This window comes from Ostrinia nubilalis, chromosome 11, assembly GCF_963855985.1.
Source record: "Ostrinia nubilalis chromosome 11, ilOstNubi1.1, whole genome shotgun sequence".
Lineage (NCBI taxonomy): Eukaryota > Metazoa > Arthropoda > Insecta > Lepidoptera > Crambidae > Ostrinia > Ostrinia nubilalis.
In genome coordinates this window covers 9,170,345-9,188,860 of record NC_087098.1, presented here as the reverse complement: position 1 = coordinate 9,188,860, position 18,516 = coordinate 9,170,345, and the positions used below count along the sequence as shown (strand labels likewise).

Sequence of the window (18,516 nt, the reverse complement as noted above, 5' to 3'; positions counted from 1 at the left end):
GAAACAAAACTAGATACTGGTCGGGTCATTTCTGCGCCCCTCCAGGGTCTGCGCCCTGTGCCTGGGCACCGCTGGCACCGCCCTAGTTACGGCACTGTGTTTTATAGCCTTCCTCAAAATTTTTTTTCAAATCGGACCAGTAGGACTTAGTTCCTGTGATTAGCGCGTTCAATCAAACAAAAAACTCTTCAGCTTTTAGTATAGATGGAACAAGAAAACTTTTCAGAATGTATTTTATGTTTTATAATTCATTAAATAAATAAACAAAATTTAAATTGTATATCTACCTAAATATGTGGCAGACATTTACTTATTTTTATTGCAAAAGTAACGCTCATTTCACAGAAAACGAATAAAAGTAATAATTCCAAAAAACTTTTGCTTATTTTTTATAGCCGTCGCGCCGCCCAAAACACACGCGTCGCGCCGCCCGCCTTTGAGCGAGCGAGCAGTTCAGCTTCAGTTTAGTTTTCACGCCGGGCGGCACGGGAGTCTTATTCAGAAGCTCGTAGAGAGCGGTTGTCTGCGCTGCGTAACGTTTAGCGCGTGTCACGACACTGCTGCACGAGCATAAACATTCACTTCAATCTACCGGTAGTTTCATGTTTCTCATTCTTATAATGTTTGATTAATTTCTCTTTGCATATAATTTTGTTAATTATTTTTTTTTTTGTGTTCAGTAACCTAACATTTTTTATGATGGCAATACATAAATGCGAAAATGTCAAAATCGCTCTAAATTGACGAAAAAATTCCAAGTTTGACTGGCCAAATCAAGAGATTTTTACTAATTTCTTTGAAAGTGAACAAAGTAATCAATTATTTATTAATTACTTTTATTTTTAAGGGTGGAATAGTTTTCAAACAAACGTTGAACTATGGAAAACGACAGTAATAAGCCTTACAAGATATGCGATGTAAACCGAGACAAAAAGAAAGGAATTGTAGCTTCATCGCTGGAAGATTTACTTGCAAAAGTGCCGGAAAAATTAGGTCTACCTTCAGAACACCTCACAGTTGTATTAGAGTCCGATGGAACAGAAGTAGATGACGAAGATTATTTTTCCACTCTCGACCCTGATACTTCTCTTATGATTTTGCATGGTAATGAAAAATGGGCTCCTAACATGCCAAAATGCCAAGTGTCTCTAGATCAAACAGATGAAGTCACTCTAGGAGACAAAAGTCAAGTGGCCAATCTTGTAGGCCGCCTACAACACAATCTTTGTCATATTTCATTACTAGGTGGCCAAGATCTTGAACTACTGTCGGACATGGACCCTGATAGTCTCGCTGATATTGTTACTGACAGGGACAACAGAATAATCTTGGAACATATCAAGGAGGCATCTGGAAGGTATGTTTTTACATGCATATTAAATCTATTTGTATCAAGACTTAAATAAAATAAAAATTGAAGCTAAATAATTTTAATTTGTTTGTAATAAATGTAACATTAAATTGATATTTTTCACAAACTATTAGGCAAAATGTTTTTAGTCTAAAGTAAGTATTGATTTTTAATTTTGTTACAGAATTTTATTAGAAAAACGTCAAGCTCAAGATGCAATGGAACTGCTAAAGCTATATCATCAAAGTGTTGCTAATGGGACAGAAGATGTGTCTCCACCAAAACAAGAGAGAGTGTAGAATGTCATCAGAATAACAATGGTAACCCACTAAATTAACCCTCGATTTATTTTTAGGGGATGGTACATCTCAAAAGTTTACAAAGACTTACTTACTTTCCAGTAATTTGTCTGACTGCATTTATTTGCAAAATATTATTTCTTTCTTAACCAGAAAGTTTTATTTAAAAAAAAGTTCGATTTAAACCTGTTAATCTAATTAAATAGTATTTACTGTTATTGAATTATTTGATACACCAAGAGAATGAGGCCTTTTTTTCTAGTTTATAATAAGTATTTGAAGCTTTTATATGAATATTATACAAGGGTAGATTTGCTTTGTATTGAAATTTAGAAATCCCTGATCCTGAGTGATTAGACTTTAATTCATTCAAGCTTTTAGCTAAATTTACTGCTATGAGAAATTAAGTAAATAACATTCAACCTAAATCATCTAAAATAAAAATTATTTCATATTTTAGTTAGGGCTAGGAGGGGGTTAGGTATAAAAAGGTAAGTAATGTGATGCAATTGTGGGAGTTAGTTATTATAAGACGCTAATCTTATGAATATGAGCTAAAATCGAAAGGTAATCATATACATACTGTCATTTTAAGAATTGATGTAATTATAGTGTTGTGGGCATTTATCATTGAGTATTTCATAATACATTCCCAGCAAAATTCTAGTAATTCAGTAGTTTCATGGTAATTAAATTAAATTATGTGTTAATGTAAACTAAATTGGTACCTATTTTGTATACAAAATGCTGTGTTTAATCATTTGTTTTCATATTTAGAACATCAGGTATGGTAGTATAAGTATTATCTTTAGTATACTTATAACAATACGACAATAGATATGCTAGAAATTAAGCATTTATTAATAAATTAGGATTTGATTTATTGTGGATTTAATTTTGAGCTTTTTGTAAACTTTTGAGGAAAAATTTGCCGCAAGGTTGGTAAACAACATCAATTCAAAAGACTGATAGTGGTAATTTTTTTTTATATAGTTTTACCCCTAGAATAAGATTTGTTATTTTGATTCCAAGTTTGCTCAAACAATTTACAAAAAGATATGAAATAATTTCATCTGTTTGATTCTACTGCCATAGCTTGAAAATCAGGATGGAAATCATTGCATATAGTAAACCTTTAACAATGTTGGGGTATAATGTTGGAAATAATTGTATGATGCCAAAAATATTTTTTCCTCATTTGATTTAAATTATTTAAGTTCACAACTAAAATGTATTTATTAAGTTTTATTATCATGTCTATACTGTGTTCTCCTCAAGTATTTATGATATGTAGTTAAATACTTATACGTCATAGGCTGCTGTTAAGAAAGCCACAAAAACTTCAGCAAAGTTGTGAACAGTTTCAAAACCTAATTCCAATTATCTACATATTATGTAATTTAAATTACATTACTGGATATTACTAATATTTAACAATTATAATACTAGCTGTAGTTGTATTGTTTTATAAAGAATAACTAGTGCACTTATTAAATTCAAGCCAAATGTAAATAGAGGTGGTGATAAACATGCACATAGCACATTTCTATTACAATGTTTTTAATTATTAAGCACTGTGATAAAAACAGGATTATGAGTAATATGGTGGAAATAACTGCAAATATTTTTTTTATAGAAAATCCAAAATGTAGTCTGTAACTTGCTAGTGCATGTATCAATAGTAACCTGTTAAAAGATTGTATTATGTATCCTGAAATCTTGCATAAACATATTTAGATATGAAATAATATCTTACTGTTAATCTTTATATTCCTGTATTTGTCCTTCGTAATCATAATTTGGAATCTCCTGTATTTTTAGTTATATTCCAACCAAAAATGTTATGGAATTACATACATTGTGGAATTGTTAACTTGCAATATTTCCTAATAGTGGAATTGAGGAGTAGTATTATTGTACCTATAATATGTTATGTATTAATTTCTTATGTGCACAAATATACATAGCAAATACATAATTAAATTTATTTTATTTCATCTTCCAATATTATACTAAAATAAAACCATCACTACATGATTAAAATTTTAATTATCTGTAACCACAAGAAAATAATAAATTAGATGAATACATACATTAACTTGAACTGATTACATTACACTATTATATGAGCAAAATATTACTTCAGAATCTTTACATAATAAGTATACATATATCTTTTAAAAATATGTATTATTATTTAACAATCATTTTACAAACAAATATTTGTCTATAATAATTATGAAATTTAAAAGAAGTCAATAAATCATATTAGAATACTATAAATAGTAGTTTCAATCAGAATCCATACTAAACCTTGATGTGATAGACAATTCCCTCTGTTAAATTACTATTCAGATACATACATTTTCTTCAAATGTTTTACAGAACGGTACAAGAACTTTTTTCGCGGAAAGGATTTACTTTCTGACTCGAAAAACCAACGAGCAAGCAGTCTTCTTGCTCGTGTTCATTTATAAACTTCACAATGTCTGCCACAGCTGCAGAAACTGGAATGCGTTTTATGGCAGCCTCTCTTCTCAACTGCTCAGTTACAGCACGCTGCTGTTGCAGTGTGGACACCATCATATCCATAACGGCAGTATCTGAGAGGCCTATGTTGGTGGCGGAATAACACACTTTGACGAATATGAATAGGGCGTAGCCGAGCGTAGTCCTGAAAGTAAATAACAATAACCTGATTCAATACTTCGGGACACAACACAAATAAACCAAATATAAGTTAAAAATGTAAAGCTTACTGGTCACTGGCGACCAGACGGTGCCTTATGTACAATAAATTAGTCTAATTTGTTAGTATGGGCTGAAATTAATCAGGATTTGACAACAGTCGCAACTTCGCAACAAAACGCAAGATGACGGATGAATGAATGAATGATGGCTGACTATACTCTATTGTCTATGAAATTAGGGTTGGCATTTTAAAATACGCGCAGATTCTTTAAACGTATCGTATCAGAATCGTACTGTTCACAAAATTATTGAAAATTAAATAAACTGAATTTTAACCACAGAATAAGTAATAGTACCATTTTAACCTAATGTTTTTTTTATTAACTTGAAACAATCAAACTGCTTAATAAGGCGGCAATCGAAACCGATAGTATAATAATAACCCAGTATGATTGTAACGCCCTCTTGTAACTCCGCTACTCACGGCCACACTGTTAACTATCCATTTCCGTTTTTGCTCTCGCTCTCATCAAATGGTGATTCTTTGCGATAGAACGAGACGACATGACAAGCAATGGATAGTTAACACTGTTGCCGATGGTACGTAGCAAAGGCGCAGTTTTTGAAAGCGCTTTCTTAACAATAAACTAAAATAATAGATGTTAAATTCTTCATAGCAAGCTTTATTAATAATATAGTAACGTTTTAGTACATATGTTCTTAAACAAAATGTTACTTCCAAATGTAAAACATTACGAGGTGTAAGACACAGATGACAATATATTTATAAATCGAATATTTTAATCTTTTAAAATGTGTTGGTAAGCGCATTACTCAACAACCCCTGGATTGACCCCTGGACCAATTTTACCAATTCTTTCTTTCAATGTTCGTTGAAGTCCAAGGATTGCTTTTACGGCGAGATTTGCAAAATTCATCCCCTTTGATAAAACGGGGTCCACGCGTACGAAGTCGCGGGCGGCCGCTAGTTACTAATACATCTGTATGTTCGCCAGCAAATCAAAATATAATAAAATTACTAATTTCCTCAACATCCATCTATAAAAAATAAACTTAGTACATTTAATTGACGACTAGTAAAAAAAAGGTAATACTAAAATGGTTTTGCATGTTTATAACAGTTATCTATTTTGATGTTTGCCAACCTGCTCCTTACACCCTGTACAATAAATAATTAATGTGTTTGTGTTTAGAGATTTATATGAAAAAGCAATCAAACTGATAAAAACCCAGATACACACTAAATAGAAAGTAATAACATAAATTAGAGGTCATACATTTCGTTTTTTGAGACCATAGTGTGCAAATTTTGTGAGTTGTATAAATTATATGAACATTATTTATTTATTGTGAAGAATATTAATGGATTGTATTTATTAACTAGAGGCCTTGGCCGCCTGACGTCGTTTTACATCCCAGTTGTACACTCTAGCCATATTTACTTCTGTTGTAGTCCATTGATCCCTGGAATCAAGATATAACATTCATTATGATTTTATGTAACAATGTCTGATTTCTATTGACAATAAATAAATATTGAAATAAATGACATGTTATCTAACATAGAGAAAGCTAGGGTAGAGTAATAAATCTTTATGTAATTGTCATGGAAAAGAATAATAAGAACAGTTATATACCGTAAAAAGTCCAAGTCATGCTCCACACACTCTAAATTTTTCTTTGCTGTGGCCATATTTGATGACAGTAACTTTTCTGCATCTTCTAATGTATATTCCAACATCACATTAGCTCCTAACCACAAGTTTACAGTTTTAGTTGGTGGTATATTAGCCTGAAATAAAGTATGTTTAATAAAATTTATAAATTGCAAAAAATAATAATGATATAAAAAGTAAAACTGGTAAAAACCAAAGACATAATAATTACCTTTACAAATACTTGGTCACTAAGTAAAAACTGTGTTTCCATTTCATCAGTTTGACTTTTTAATTTTTCAATCATTTCCAGAGAACGGGACAAATCTGGTATTTGCTGGCGCAGACGCCTTCTTTTGGTGGCCAAAGTATACTCCATAAACTTATATTTGCCATGTTGTTCATCCAAACTTCTCAAAACCTTATCCACTCCCCCAGAATTTTCAGGCAAATTCATAAACTCATCCACATTGTCCTGAAATAAAATAAATGGTCTTTGTGTACAGTATACCTACCTAAGATTTACTCAAGCAATCTGCCTGTATGCTATTATAATACAAACAATGACTTCTGTTCACTTGTAATCAACAATTTCAATACAAATTAATCATTTTTAGTTTATATTAGTTATTAATTGTACATACAGTTTTAGATGCGTTTTAGTTGTTTGAAATAAAGCTGAAATAGAAACAGGTGCGCAAGTTCAAGAATATTTCTAACCTAAAAGTTGCAATTCGATACCAGAAAATTAAACCGTTTATAAAGCTAATCTTGCTTTAGAATAAACCTAATGAGAATATTTTTAATATGTTAAAGTAACTTACAACAAATACAGCTTCGGGGATTCCTGAAAATGACTTCGAATTTGGTTTAGAATTTTCGGCCCCGTCTCCGTCCATTTTTGATTATTATCAAAATGTTGAATTATAGCCTAAAATTATTTCAAAAATGTATAACAAAATTAATTGATACCAATAGCTAAGGATTAATCGATTTATACAAATTAATTTAAAAATTACACACCAATTACTACCGCTAGGTAGTCAAAGTACTTTTGACACTTTTGACATGACAGATAACAGATTACTCCAAAGAGCATAAAAGAGTGATGTCACTGATGGATGTACTTCATGAGTGATGTGTAAAATGCAAATCGTTACGCGACATACACACAAGTGTGTCCTTACTCTTCTTCTTATAACATCTTTGGCAGATTTTTATTTTCTTTTTTTCCTTTTGACAGTTGACTTGACAGTTTTGTGTTGTGTTTCGCGTTTGTTTGTTGCTGTGCTGCACAAAGAGACTATTTTGAAAATATTTGTTTGCTGTCGCTTTGTTCTGCGTAGTTCAATTTGAACTGATTAAAAAGTGATTCTATAATAATAACATTTTAAAAATGTCAGGTTGTGATTCTCAAAAAGCAGAAAGCTCTAAAGATAACATTTCTACCAATTCGATCGACGAGGGTTTGCCGAGAGAACTGAGCCAGTTGAGCCTTTCAAGTGCATCGAGTCAAGATGAGTTTTATTGTGATAAAGGCCATTCTGAAATAACACTTAAAAACTTGTTCCAATATTTTCAATCTCAAAAATTATGTGACGTCGCACTAATTGCTGGAGGATGCAGGTATATGTTTATATCATCTAAACAAAGCATTTCTATATCATTTCCTGTTACTTTTAAGGTATAAAATATTAAATAATTAGTCAAAAATGTTATTCTGGATTGGCGTCACATTCTCCTTTGTTTTTTTGCAGGATTCCAGCCCACAAAGTAATGTTAGCATCATGCAGTGAGTACTTTGCTGCTATGTTCACTGGATCATTACGAGAATCCCAGTTAACAGAAATAACTCTGGAGCGGGTTGATTCACAGGCTCTCCAGGCTCTTGTGCGGTACTGCTATACTGGAACTATAGGTATGACTCATGCTATGTTTTTCATTGTACTTATCATGACTTTGATTCTCTAAGACAAACATGAAGTTTCAGGGATCTATAAATAAACAACAGTATAAATTCATTAAACCTCACATGTCAACTGATACTGAAACCAGATATTTATCAATTTATATTTAGATTTTTTTAAAAGAATGAGCTGACTGATGCTTTCTAAAATTTTCTTTTCAATGGATTTAACTCTTTATCTTTCTGCTCTCTTTCTTTATTATCAGTATAGAAGAGAGTGAGTGAGATATAGAACTGGGCATAAATATGTTTATATTAATTTGCAGAACTAAGGGAAGAGACAGTAGAAGTACTTTTGTCTACAGCAAGCTTGCTGCAGTTAAATACAGTCACAGATGCTTGTTGTGCTTTCCTAAAGAAACAGCTTGATCCATGTAACTGTTTAGGGATAGCTTTGTTCGCTGAGCAGCAGTCTTGTATGACTTTACACAAGAGTGCTTTGGAGTATACTTATCAGCATTTCATGCAGGTAAATAAACTATATTACCTACAGTAGAATCCTGATTATCTGGATCAATTAAAACCAGCTTAGGGGTATTCTGGATAGTTAATTTGAAAGTAAAATCAAACAATAATTATTTTTTTACAATAGAAAAGGTTTTCAATACATTATTAGACCATTAGATGAATCCACTTTTCACAATGAATGGGTGTAACGTTGGCAGCGCCGTGCCGTTTTGATGGGTCCAGGACCCTAAATCAGTAATTAGAATGGTGAAGAATGAGTCCAGATAATCGAGATTCTACTGTATAGATATTATGAAAAGATTACTTATTTGTTTTGTAAAATTATCATCACTTTACTTTTGTTTAGTTTGTCATTTACCAACATTATGTTAAACAGCAAAGCTTTATTAATAGGTGGTGAAGCATCAAGAGTTCCTATCTCTGCAAATGGATCAGCTTGCAAGTTTGCTCAAGTCCGATGACCTCAACGTGATAACAGAGGAGAATGTTTTCGAAAGTCTGATGACATGGGTGCAACATGACAGTGCCAACAGAGAACAATATTTGCCAACTTTACTGAAGCTTATTAAGTTACCATTACTTTCTTCTGAGGTATTGTCTATTGTCACATAACACCTTTATTTTAGTGTTACAGTATTATGTTTTGTTTGTTCGTTCATTTCAGCCAAATGATATCCACTTCTGGACAGAAGTCTCCCCTAGGATTGTCACAATTTACATATTGATTACAAGGATTATGTATTAATATTAATAAAATTATGTGAATCTTCTAATTTCAGTACTTAATCGATAAAGTGGAACTAGCATGTGGTAATGTCCCAGAGTGCCAACCCTTGATAATGGAAGCTGTCAAGTGGCATCTTCTCCCCGAAAGACGCTCATTGCTTTTCTCGCACAGAACCAGGCCAAGGACATCAACAATTGGAAGATTGTTAGCAATCGGAGGCATGGATGGCTATAAGGTACTTTTGGGAGTTTTTTGCAACTTTGTGACATCAAGGCAGTTAGATAAAACTATACTACACTAGCAAAGTAAGCAGGCTAATAATATGTATCATTATTTTTAAAACAGGGTGCAAGCAATATGGAAATGTATGACCCCAGAACCAACACATGGACTCCATTTATGAGGATGGGCGCAAGGAGGCTACAGTTTGGAGTAGCAGTGCTACAAAATAAACTTATTGTTGTTGGAGGCAGAGACGGTTTAAAGACTTTAAATACGGTAATTTATTACTTTATCAACTCAACTTTCAAATTATGTGACACACCAGATTATACATTGAAATTATATTTACAGGTGGAATGTTTTGATATGACGTCATTAAGTTGGAGTACACTGGCGCCGATGAATACACACCGACATGGATTAGGAGTTGCAGTTTTAGGAGATGGACCTAATTCGCCTATTTACGCAGTCGGCGGGCATGATGGCTGGATATATTTAAATTCAGTGGAAAGGTAATTAAAATTATCAGGTTCAGCATAAAATTTTATTTAATTCTTCTATGTAAAATTTTTCTTCTTTTTATAGAATAAGGATTTTTCCTGGGTAATAAGCAAGAGTTTTAATAAATTGGCGCGATTACACTAGCGCTCGGAACGTGCTATGGACTTCAGCCGCGTCCCGTTGCTTCGTTCTCATTCTTTTTTTTCTAGGATTATGTGGTTTTCATAATGTCTAACATTATTCATAAAGGCTATATTACCGCAGATGGGACGCATGTTCGCGCACGTGGACCATAGTTTCGCCGATGACGGGCGCGCGGAGCACTTGCGGCGTGGCGGCACTCCGCGGGCGACTGTACGCGGTGGGCGGCCGCGACGGCGGAGCTTGCCTGCGCTCCGTCGAGTGCTACGATCCCACCACCAACCACTGGACCAACTGTGCTGCTATGACGCGTCGCCGTGGGGGAGTCAGCGTAAGTATTAAATCAAATGAAATAAAATCATTTTTATTTGCGAAAATGGGTTTACACAAATTGGGTATTAAATGTGAAATAATTTGCGCATGCAGTGAGAGCTGCATCGGAGAAACAGTGTGCTCACAGACTCACAATGGCGAAAAAGCACAAGTATATGATGGCTATAAACTTGTGTTTTTTCGTCACAAAAGAATAAGAAATCGGCGAGATGCCTGCGATCTTTTGAACCAGAAAAGAAAATACTGGTCACCTGCGCAACATGGGTTTATGAGTAGATATGCCGCGCCCCTTTAGCGGTGAGAAACCCACTAAAACTACACGGAATCACCGCAAGTGCAATAGTGGGAGCATTACGCGGGTCTAGGGCCTGCAGAATACTATAGACCTCTGCGTGTAAAGATGCGTATAGTGCGCTAAATTATCAGTGTAAGAAATGCTATGCTGAGGGATAGGTTTACTCTGAAGACTGCTAAATAAAACTGAGTCGTTTAAGTGCTGCTCATACAATAAATTTATTATTGAGTGATTTTACAGGCGTGAATTAATACTGGGTCAAACTTATACGTAAGCTGTTTAACTTACTTAGCAATAAATTATTTTACAAGCTTTGCTTAGTTTAGGACTAGAGGCGCAGTGTCAAATGTCCAAGGATATTTATTTATACAAAAAGACAAAATGTGCAAGTCACGGTATAGTTTAAATGGGAATACGCGTGTTTTCCATAGGTGTGCGCGGCGGGCAGCTACCTGTACGCATTAGGCGGGCACGAGGCGCCGGCGAACACGGTGGGCGGGCGGCTGGCGTGCGTGGAGCGCTACGACCCCGCCGCCGACTCGTGGCTGCTGCTGGCGCGCCTGTCCTACGGCCGCGACGCCATCGGCTCCTGCCTGCTCGGCGACCGCATCGTGGCCGTCGGTGAGCACCCGCTTGTTTAATATGTACAGTCGCGGAATGAAAAGGTTCGTCACCTTAGTGTCGGTTTTCGCTTGCACTAGGTACCTCAAACCTGCCAACATAACCGTGCAAGAAACATTGCTGCTAACATTTAAATAAATATGACGTTTGCTAACGAATAAGGTTTTGCTTGTTTATTTTTCTATCCCATCAGTGCAATGTTACAAAATGTAGTTTTTTTTATTTAATAGATAATGGCAGGTTGAACCAACAAGAAGGTTTTAGTTTATCAATCATAATAATCTTCTTGACAAGTTAAATCGTCAAACAACTTTGATCTGAATAATTTTGAACTTTACTGACGAACAGTTAAAGATTATTTTCTCTAACTCGAGATTATTCTGTAACATAGTTTCAAAAGGTAATATGTGCTCGCGATTCGTTGAAGGAATCAATTTGAAAACTGACGAACCTTTTCATTCCGTGACTGTACACACTAGCAGTGCCCGCGACTTCGTACGCGTGAAAATCATTTTTGCTCTGCACTTATTACTCGTAGCGTGATGGTATATAGCCTATAGCCTTCCTCGATAAATGGGCTAACTAACACTGAAATAATTTTTCAAATCGGACCGGTAGTTCCTGAGATTAGCGCGTTCAAGTAAACAAACAAATAAACTCTTCAGCTTTATAATATTAGTATAGATAAGGCGTCCTCCCAAAAGGTGCACCAATAACCTCATAAGGCCGCTGCCTCGAATTTTGCGTGCAGCAGGAAGAAAAATCAAAATCAGCATAAAACAGCCCGCGCGTCTGCGAATTTTAATTCAATATGATGAATAGGCATGACGACGCAAACAGTCATATAACCACTTTCTACGGTCTTACGCTCAGATCATAGAAAGAGAATAGATATGAAGTCGCGCGTAACTACAACGAGAACCAGTGTCCCCACATTTCCCCCACCACAGCTCCCACACACACATTCAACTGTGTAAAAACAAAGCGACTGAGAGTCTACGACAACATGTGCAACCGGCTTAAAAGTGCTATGATACGGCATAAGGCGTGCCTTATGGCCAATCAATGGCCGCGTGACGTGACGCACACTTAGAAAACGCTAGTGAGAGAACAAAGATAAAATAGAGTCGACAAGATATCGATACTTTAAATCGCTAGGGGCAAGGCTCGAAACTGGTTTCACAAAATGCTTATGTATGAAAACCTTTTTATTATTATACGTTATTATTAACTTCTATCACGCATTTACTTTTTAATTATGGCGATCTGCGTACCGCATATGTTTATCAAAAATAATGCCTATATTAGGCTTTCAACTAGCTCTTATAGTAATTACATAGTTGACAGTTACTAATTACTTTTTTTTGTAAAATCTTATAATCAGTAAAAAAAACTCAAAACTCATTTATTTCTGTAAGTAGGCTTTAAAAAAGCACTTTTACACGTCCCAGTATTAACCCTACCACTGCTTCAGGACAATAAATGGGCCAGTGCTGAGAAGAAGCAGCGCAAGAAACTCAGACACTGTAATCGAATCGAATCGCAAGTAACACATCATTTTTTTATTTAAAATTACAAAATAGATAATTATAATTTACTTCTATTTATCGATAATAGGAAACCGCATTAGAACACGAGCACGGCACTATGTTACGACCGGCACATGCGACCGTACTGTGTATTTTCACACGACAGTGGATATCGGAAGAAATTAAATACATTGCGCAGTAGTTGAGCATGACATAAAGTGGTTGCTAACTAAATCGTCAATGTACAAGTGTGTTAGAATTTTTATCACCACTGATTTTGATATCGCAGTAACTGTTACGGCACTGAATTCGTTCGTAAAAATGTTTAGTTTTTTTTATTTATAAGCAAAATACCAATGGATTTGCAATACTTACATGTAGTAAATGACTCCATTGTTCCTGTAGTTCTTCGTTTCACTTGTTTTATTGCACGTAACGACGCATTATCCAAAATATCGGAGAACATTTCCTTAGTACGACTGAATCGCGACTAACCTAGCTACGCGGCCGACGTTCGTTTCTGGGCATATCGCGGAGACACGCGCCACGCCCCCGTTTCACATCTATTCCCTTCTATGATCTGAGGTCCTATGATCTGAGGTCTTACGCTTCATTATCTTCATTTCATACTTCGCTTAATAGCCATAGCAGCGACGTGTCCACCGGCGTACTACACTGGTGGCAGAGGTTTATTAGACTAGCAGCGGTCCGCGACTTCGTACACGTGGTCCCCATTTTATTCCTTTAGAGGTTGAATTTTGCAAAATCCTGTCTTAGTGAGCACCTACGTTCTAAAAGGAACCTCCATGCAAAATTTGCGACTCCTAGCACTTGTAGTTTCTGAGATTTCGTGATGAGTGAGTCAGTGACCTTTCACTTTATATTATAGATTCTGACTCAAAATCTTTTAACTATGATATTTTTTTGCGTAGGTGGCTATGATGGAGTGCAGTACCTGTGCGTCGTCGAAGTGTACGACTCAGAGTCGAACTGCTGGCGCAAGCTCGCGCCTCTGAGCACGGGGCGCGCGGGCGCCGCCGTGGTGGCCGTGCCGCCGCCGCGCAACCTGTTCTGATACCGCGGCCACTCGCTGCTCACCTACGTCATCGCCTGAGGCGGCGCGACGCCGGGTGAGTGACGTCACAGGAGTCATTGGACTGTACGCTCAGAGTCGGACTGCTGGCGCAAGCTCGCGCCTCTGAGCACGGGGCGCGCGGGCGCCGCCGTGGTGGCCGTGCCGCCGCCGCGCAACCTGTTCTGATACCGCGGCCACTCGCTGCTCACCTACGTCATCGCCTGAGGCGGCGCGACGCCGGGTGAGTGACGTCACAGCACAGGAGTCATTGAACTGTACGCTCAGAGTCGGACTGCTGGCGCAAGCTCGCGCCTCTGAGCACGGGGCGCGCGGGCGCCGCCGTGGTGGCCGTGCCGCCGCCGCGCAACCTGAGGTGGAATTGTGTAAAGCAATCGTGCTTCACACAATTCCACCTCTGTTCTGATACCGCGGCCACTCGCTGCTCACCTACGTCATCGCCTGAGCGCGGCGCGACGCCGGGTGAGTGACGTCACAGTGAGTCAGCAAACCCTATCCGTACCTCAAAAGGAAAAATTGTGTGTAGGTCCCCCTTTTACATTGGGTTTCCCCAATGTCGAATGGGTATTTTTTTTAAAGTGGTGTACGGTTTTGCATTACTGTAACTCATCATTCTCTACTTATTTGTTTCAGTTCAGACGAGCGGTACAAATTCGGTTGGATGCAGCATTCAACTACATTCTCGGTAATTGATCTCAATGTATTTGAAAATGTCCTAAAATACCTGTGGTAGAAATAATACTATAGATTGTTAGTTCGTAAATTTGTATTGTAGAGACTGTTAGTTTTATTCCCAATATTTTGTGTGTTTACATATTATTGACACTCCTAGCTATTATGATAACATTGAAGGTGTGAATTAAAAAAGCTAATTTTTGCCCCAAATCAATGAAATAAGTAATTATTTGATCTAAAATATATTTTTATAAGATAATGGCTATTGGACTTTAAAAAACTATAATTAATTAATACCATCCATATTTATTATCGTTTTTACATTATACAAACTATTATGTTTTTGTGTAAATCATTACATAGTAACCATTGATATTTTAGCTTAATATCTTTTACTTTAAGTTTTGTACTTGTAGTTGGACGACACAAAGTATTACTTTCTTTTATCAATGTAAACAGTATTAACTTACATCCGATTCCACTATTACATTCGTATAAACTTTTTCGAATACTTAGATTTATGTTTTATACTTAACTTTCCTATTAGCAATCATTCTTGAATTAACTATTTTCAGAACTAAAACGTGTTTTAATATTATAGTAACACGTTCTTTTAATATTTTTACTTCAATACAGTTCAATATTGTGTTAGCTACATAAGATTCTCAATCTGTACTGTCATTTTCTTGTCTCACCTGCACGTAATAAATGTTATATCTATTATTACGTGTACTGTGGTTCTATCTAATGAACAATTCACTAGCTCAGACACGACTTCTGAATAGACATAAACCTACAAAGCTATATTGTATTTTCAATGTTTTACAAAGTCTTCAAATCACTGAATCTCACATAATTAAGGCAAGTGAGTCTTTTTCATTAAAATTCGTGCACAGGCTCTTAAACGTATTTTAGATCACCGGCTTGTGATACTTTTGTATGTGTATATACAGTGTGAGTCACGTTAAAGTGTACATATGAAAATAGATGAAACGAGACCTATTTTTATCGACAAAAAAGTGGTCAAAAATTTTTTGAGATTTTTTTTTAATTTTTTATAGAATTTTTTTTCTTCCAATTACTTATTGTAAAGAAAACGTAATAACTTTTAAACTAAGCAGTATATCCTGATAAAATAAAAACTGTAATAATGCTAAATAACAGGCGATACTAAAAAAATACATACAATACACAAAAAATGCCCACAAGTAATAAAAAATGATACTTTTTGAAAAAAATCTGCTTAAAAATTCGTGTTTTTTTGGTTATTTGATAAATTTCTCCGAAAAATGCCCCTATAATAGGTGGTTTTTATTGTTTTGTATTATTCTCTATTGTATTACCTTTGTAAAATCAAAAATTGCATGTCTCTATCCCTATCACAACATTTGCTATGATCGTTTGAACTAAGCCTCTCCGGGCGCGCCATTCAACGCTTCGTTAACAACGAAACTGAAAATAGCTCTAGATTTGTAATTTTGATAAAGACAAGTTAGATTTCAAGTAAAAACAAAAGATTTCGAAGTAAAATAAGTATTTTAGTTAAAATTAAAATTGTCCCTACCTGTAGAGGAGAATAATGTTGTGGTAGGCCTTTGTTCAAACTATCATAGCAAATGTTGTGATAGGGATAGAGACATGCAATTTTTGGTTTTACAAAGGTAATACGATAGAGAATAATACACAACAATAAAAACTACCTGTTATAGGGGCATTTTTTGGAGAAATTTATCAAATAACCAAAAAAACACGAATTTTTAAGCAGATTTTTTTCAAAAAGTATCATTTTTTATTACTTGTGGGCATTTTTTGTGTATTGTATGTATTTTTTTAGTATCGCCTGTTATTTAGCATTATTACAGTTTTTATTTTATCAGGATATACCGCCTAGTTTAAAAGTTATTACGTTTTCTTTACAATAAGTAATTGGAAGAAAAAAAATTCTATAAAAAATTAAAAAAAAATCTCAAACATTTTTTGACCTCTTTTTTGTCGATAAAAATAGGTCTAGTTTCATCTATTTTCATATGTACACTTTAACGTGACTCACACTGTATTTATTTGATTTAGGCCCGATTCGAACAAACTTTTATCCGAGAATAACTCCTATACCACGAGTAACTAACTGGCACATTGACAGTTTCAGTATGGGAAGTATGTCAAAACTGACGATTTATTCTGAGATTAATATTTACTCTTGTTTGGTCGAATCCACCCTTAAAGATCAATCCGGTAAGCAGAAGGTTAAGGGTACTTTCTAAATCGGATTTTAGACTAATGGTAAAACTGACTTCGCGATTGCAGCGCCCACTTGCAAGGGTGTTGATGTAAAAAAAAATGCTGACATGAACTGTACAGCACAGCCGAGGTTTGAACTCGACGACATGCGTCAGTGGTCTACGGACATGGTTTACTTACTGATCATGATGCTGATGGATCTCAAATATGTATTTTTAATTGAAATTCTAATCTTACTACTATTAAATGTATGTATATAGGTATATTTTTATAATACTTCAGGATTATTCATCAAACGCTGTTCAGTGGCAGGGCCATTCTAAACTAATTCTGAAATAATTTCTACGCTCTGTACTGAAATATTACTATATTACTGTGTCTATCGAATACATACTTAGACTAAGTGAAAGGCCCTGACGACACTAGCGCAAATGATAATATTCGTGATATTGTGTATGTGTATATCATCAATAGTAAATAGTAGTGACGTTTGTTAGTGATGTAGATGTAGTAAATATTGTATTTGTATTTTCACAGACTTTTTGGTTTAAACTGAATTATTTCATTCAATCAACATGTATCACGAAACTGTTTGCGAATACTTTTATAAAAACAAAAAACACGTTCTTTGTTGATTGCTTTATTGTACTTTTAGTTTGTTCAACAGCAACTTTCTCGCAATCTCCTTGTAGTTAGTTCACATTTTAATATAATATGCGAATTTTCACAGCTCCCAACAAATCGACCCTGAAAATAGTTGAAAATGTGTAGTCGTTTTTCAAAGCTAGTATTACTACCACCACTAAATCCGATTGCGTAAAGGCGCGCGCGCACTTTTGTCACCGTAACATTGTCTCTCTTTAAAAAGATGTACTGTCACGGTGACAAAAATGTGCAAAAAGTCACCCGTGCGCGCATAGCTTTAGAAGTTGGTAAAGCCTGGTCCGTGAGCACGTAGAATTTTGTCCAATGACCCCAAGCTACCCATCCTTATCGCTCGCGCGTAATTATATAGACCAGGCTTTAGTTAGGCAGCTTTTGTGCATACGAACTATTACGAACTGTCAATTAATTACATGACCTCTTATCTTTTTTGTATGAATTTAAAATATGTACCTATGTTAATAATTAAAGTCCTGTGCTGTGATGATGATTGCAATGTAACATCCACAGGACATTTGATTTTATGTCCATAAAAAGGAAATTGTAATCTTACAGATTTAGGTAATTTTAAAACGTGTAAAATCTATTTTTTAATAAATAAATATACACATTATAAGCAATGTCTTCGTTATTTACATTTCTCCATTCACATTAGGTTTGTTGGGCAGTCAGAGACCTGCAATAATACAGCGTCACGTTAGCCCCTATCTGAGGAAAGAAACCACTTCTGTCTGTGATCTAGTGGTAAGCCCTCCCCTGTTTCCTGTCCCGTAATCCCGTCTCATCTGTGATCCCGTCTCAATCCCAGAAGTGTTTTATACTCGATTTGGTCAATGGTAGGACTAATAAACAAAGTATAAATTAACTACACTGAACCGTCCCACCCGTAACATTGACAGGGGGCGCCACAGTCAATACCGGATCGCTGGTTCCGTTGTATCGTTGGAATGTTATCGATTTATTGATAATGAACGATGGTGGCGCCCTCGCCGCCCTGTCAATGTGATAGGTATAGTCTATCCAATAT

At 35.5% G+C, this 18,516-nt stretch overlaps 4 protein-coding genes and 1 long non-coding RNA gene across 7 annotated transcripts; 3 read left to right on the top strand and 2 right to left on the bottom strand.

Moving 5' to 3' along the window:
• Window positions 1–474: 474 nt before the first annotated feature.
• On the top strand, window positions 475–3,640 carry LOC135076230 (DNA fragmentation factor subunit alpha-like). Of its 2 annotated transcripts, XM_063970711.1 has the most exons (3): window positions 475–594; window positions 848–1,357; window positions 1,536–3,640. In XM_063970711.1, exons 2-3 carry the CDS (start codon window positions 879–881, stop codon window positions 1,648–1,650), a joined length of 594 nt encoding a protein of 197 aa, XP_063826781.1. In that variant the 5' UTR covers window positions 475–594; window positions 848–878; the 3' UTR covers window positions 1,651–3,640. The 2 variants fall into 2 exon arrangements, with proteins under 2 accessions (XP_063826781.1, XP_063826780.1); XM_063970710.1 differs by lacking the exon at window positions 475–594 and having other exon boundaries at window positions 723–1,357; window positions 1,536–3,638.
• Window positions 3,641–3,680: 40 nt separating this feature from the next.
• On the bottom strand, window positions 3,681–4,548 carry LOC135076232 (guanine nucleotide-binding protein subunit gamma-1). Its single transcript, XM_063970713.1, has 2 exons — window positions 4,410–4,548; window positions 3,681–4,324 (listed from the first exon to the last, which is right to left on the bottom strand). Exon 2 carries the CDS (start codon window positions 4,240–4,242, stop codon window positions 4,030–4,032), a length of 213 nt encoding a protein of 70 aa, XP_063826783.1. The 5' UTR covers window positions 4,243–4,324; window positions 4,410–4,548; the 3' UTR covers window positions 3,681–4,029.
• A 460-nt stretch (window positions 4,549–5,008) lies between these two features.
• Window positions 5,009–7,131, bottom strand: LOC135076231 (prefoldin subunit 3). Its single transcript, XM_063970712.1, has 5 exons — window positions 7,041–7,131; window positions 6,842–6,948; window positions 6,250–6,492; window positions 6,000–6,154; window positions 5,009–5,826 (listed from the first exon to the last, which is right to left on the bottom strand). Exons 2-5 carry the CDS (start codon window positions 6,914–6,916, stop codon window positions 5,739–5,741), a joined length of 561 nt encoding a protein of 186 aa, XP_063826782.1. The 5' UTR covers window positions 6,917–6,948; window positions 7,041–7,131; the 3' UTR covers window positions 5,009–5,738.
• Window positions 7,132–7,277: 146 nt separating this feature from the next.
• Window positions 7,278–13,944, top strand: LOC135076229 (kelch-like protein 5). Of its 2 annotated transcripts, none has more exons than XM_063970708.1 (10): window positions 7,278–7,643; window positions 7,775–7,935; window positions 8,250–8,452; window positions 8,845–9,042; window positions 9,231–9,413; window positions 9,524–9,676; window positions 9,752–9,912; window positions 10,166–10,373; window positions 11,102–11,291; window positions 13,753–13,944. In XM_063970708.1, exons 1-10 carry the CDS (start codon window positions 7,414–7,416, stop codon window positions 13,893–13,895), a joined length of 1,830 nt encoding a protein of 609 aa, XP_063826778.1. In that variant the 5' UTR covers window positions 7,278–7,413; the 3' UTR covers window positions 13,896–13,944. The 2 variants fall into 2 exon arrangements, with proteins under 2 accessions (XP_063826778.1, XP_063826779.1); XM_063970709.1 differs by lacking the exon at window positions 13,753–13,944 and adding an exon at window positions 12,766–12,788.
• Window positions 13,945–14,009: 65 nt separating this feature from the next.
• On the top strand, window positions 14,010–18,105 carry LOC135076228 (uncharacterized). The gene is made up of 2 exons (XR_010258224.1): window positions 14,010–14,136; window positions 14,547–18,105. It is a non-coding gene; the product is annotated as an uncharacterized LOC135076228 (long non-coding RNA).
• The last annotated feature ends 411 nt before the right edge of the window (window positions 18,106–18,516 follow it).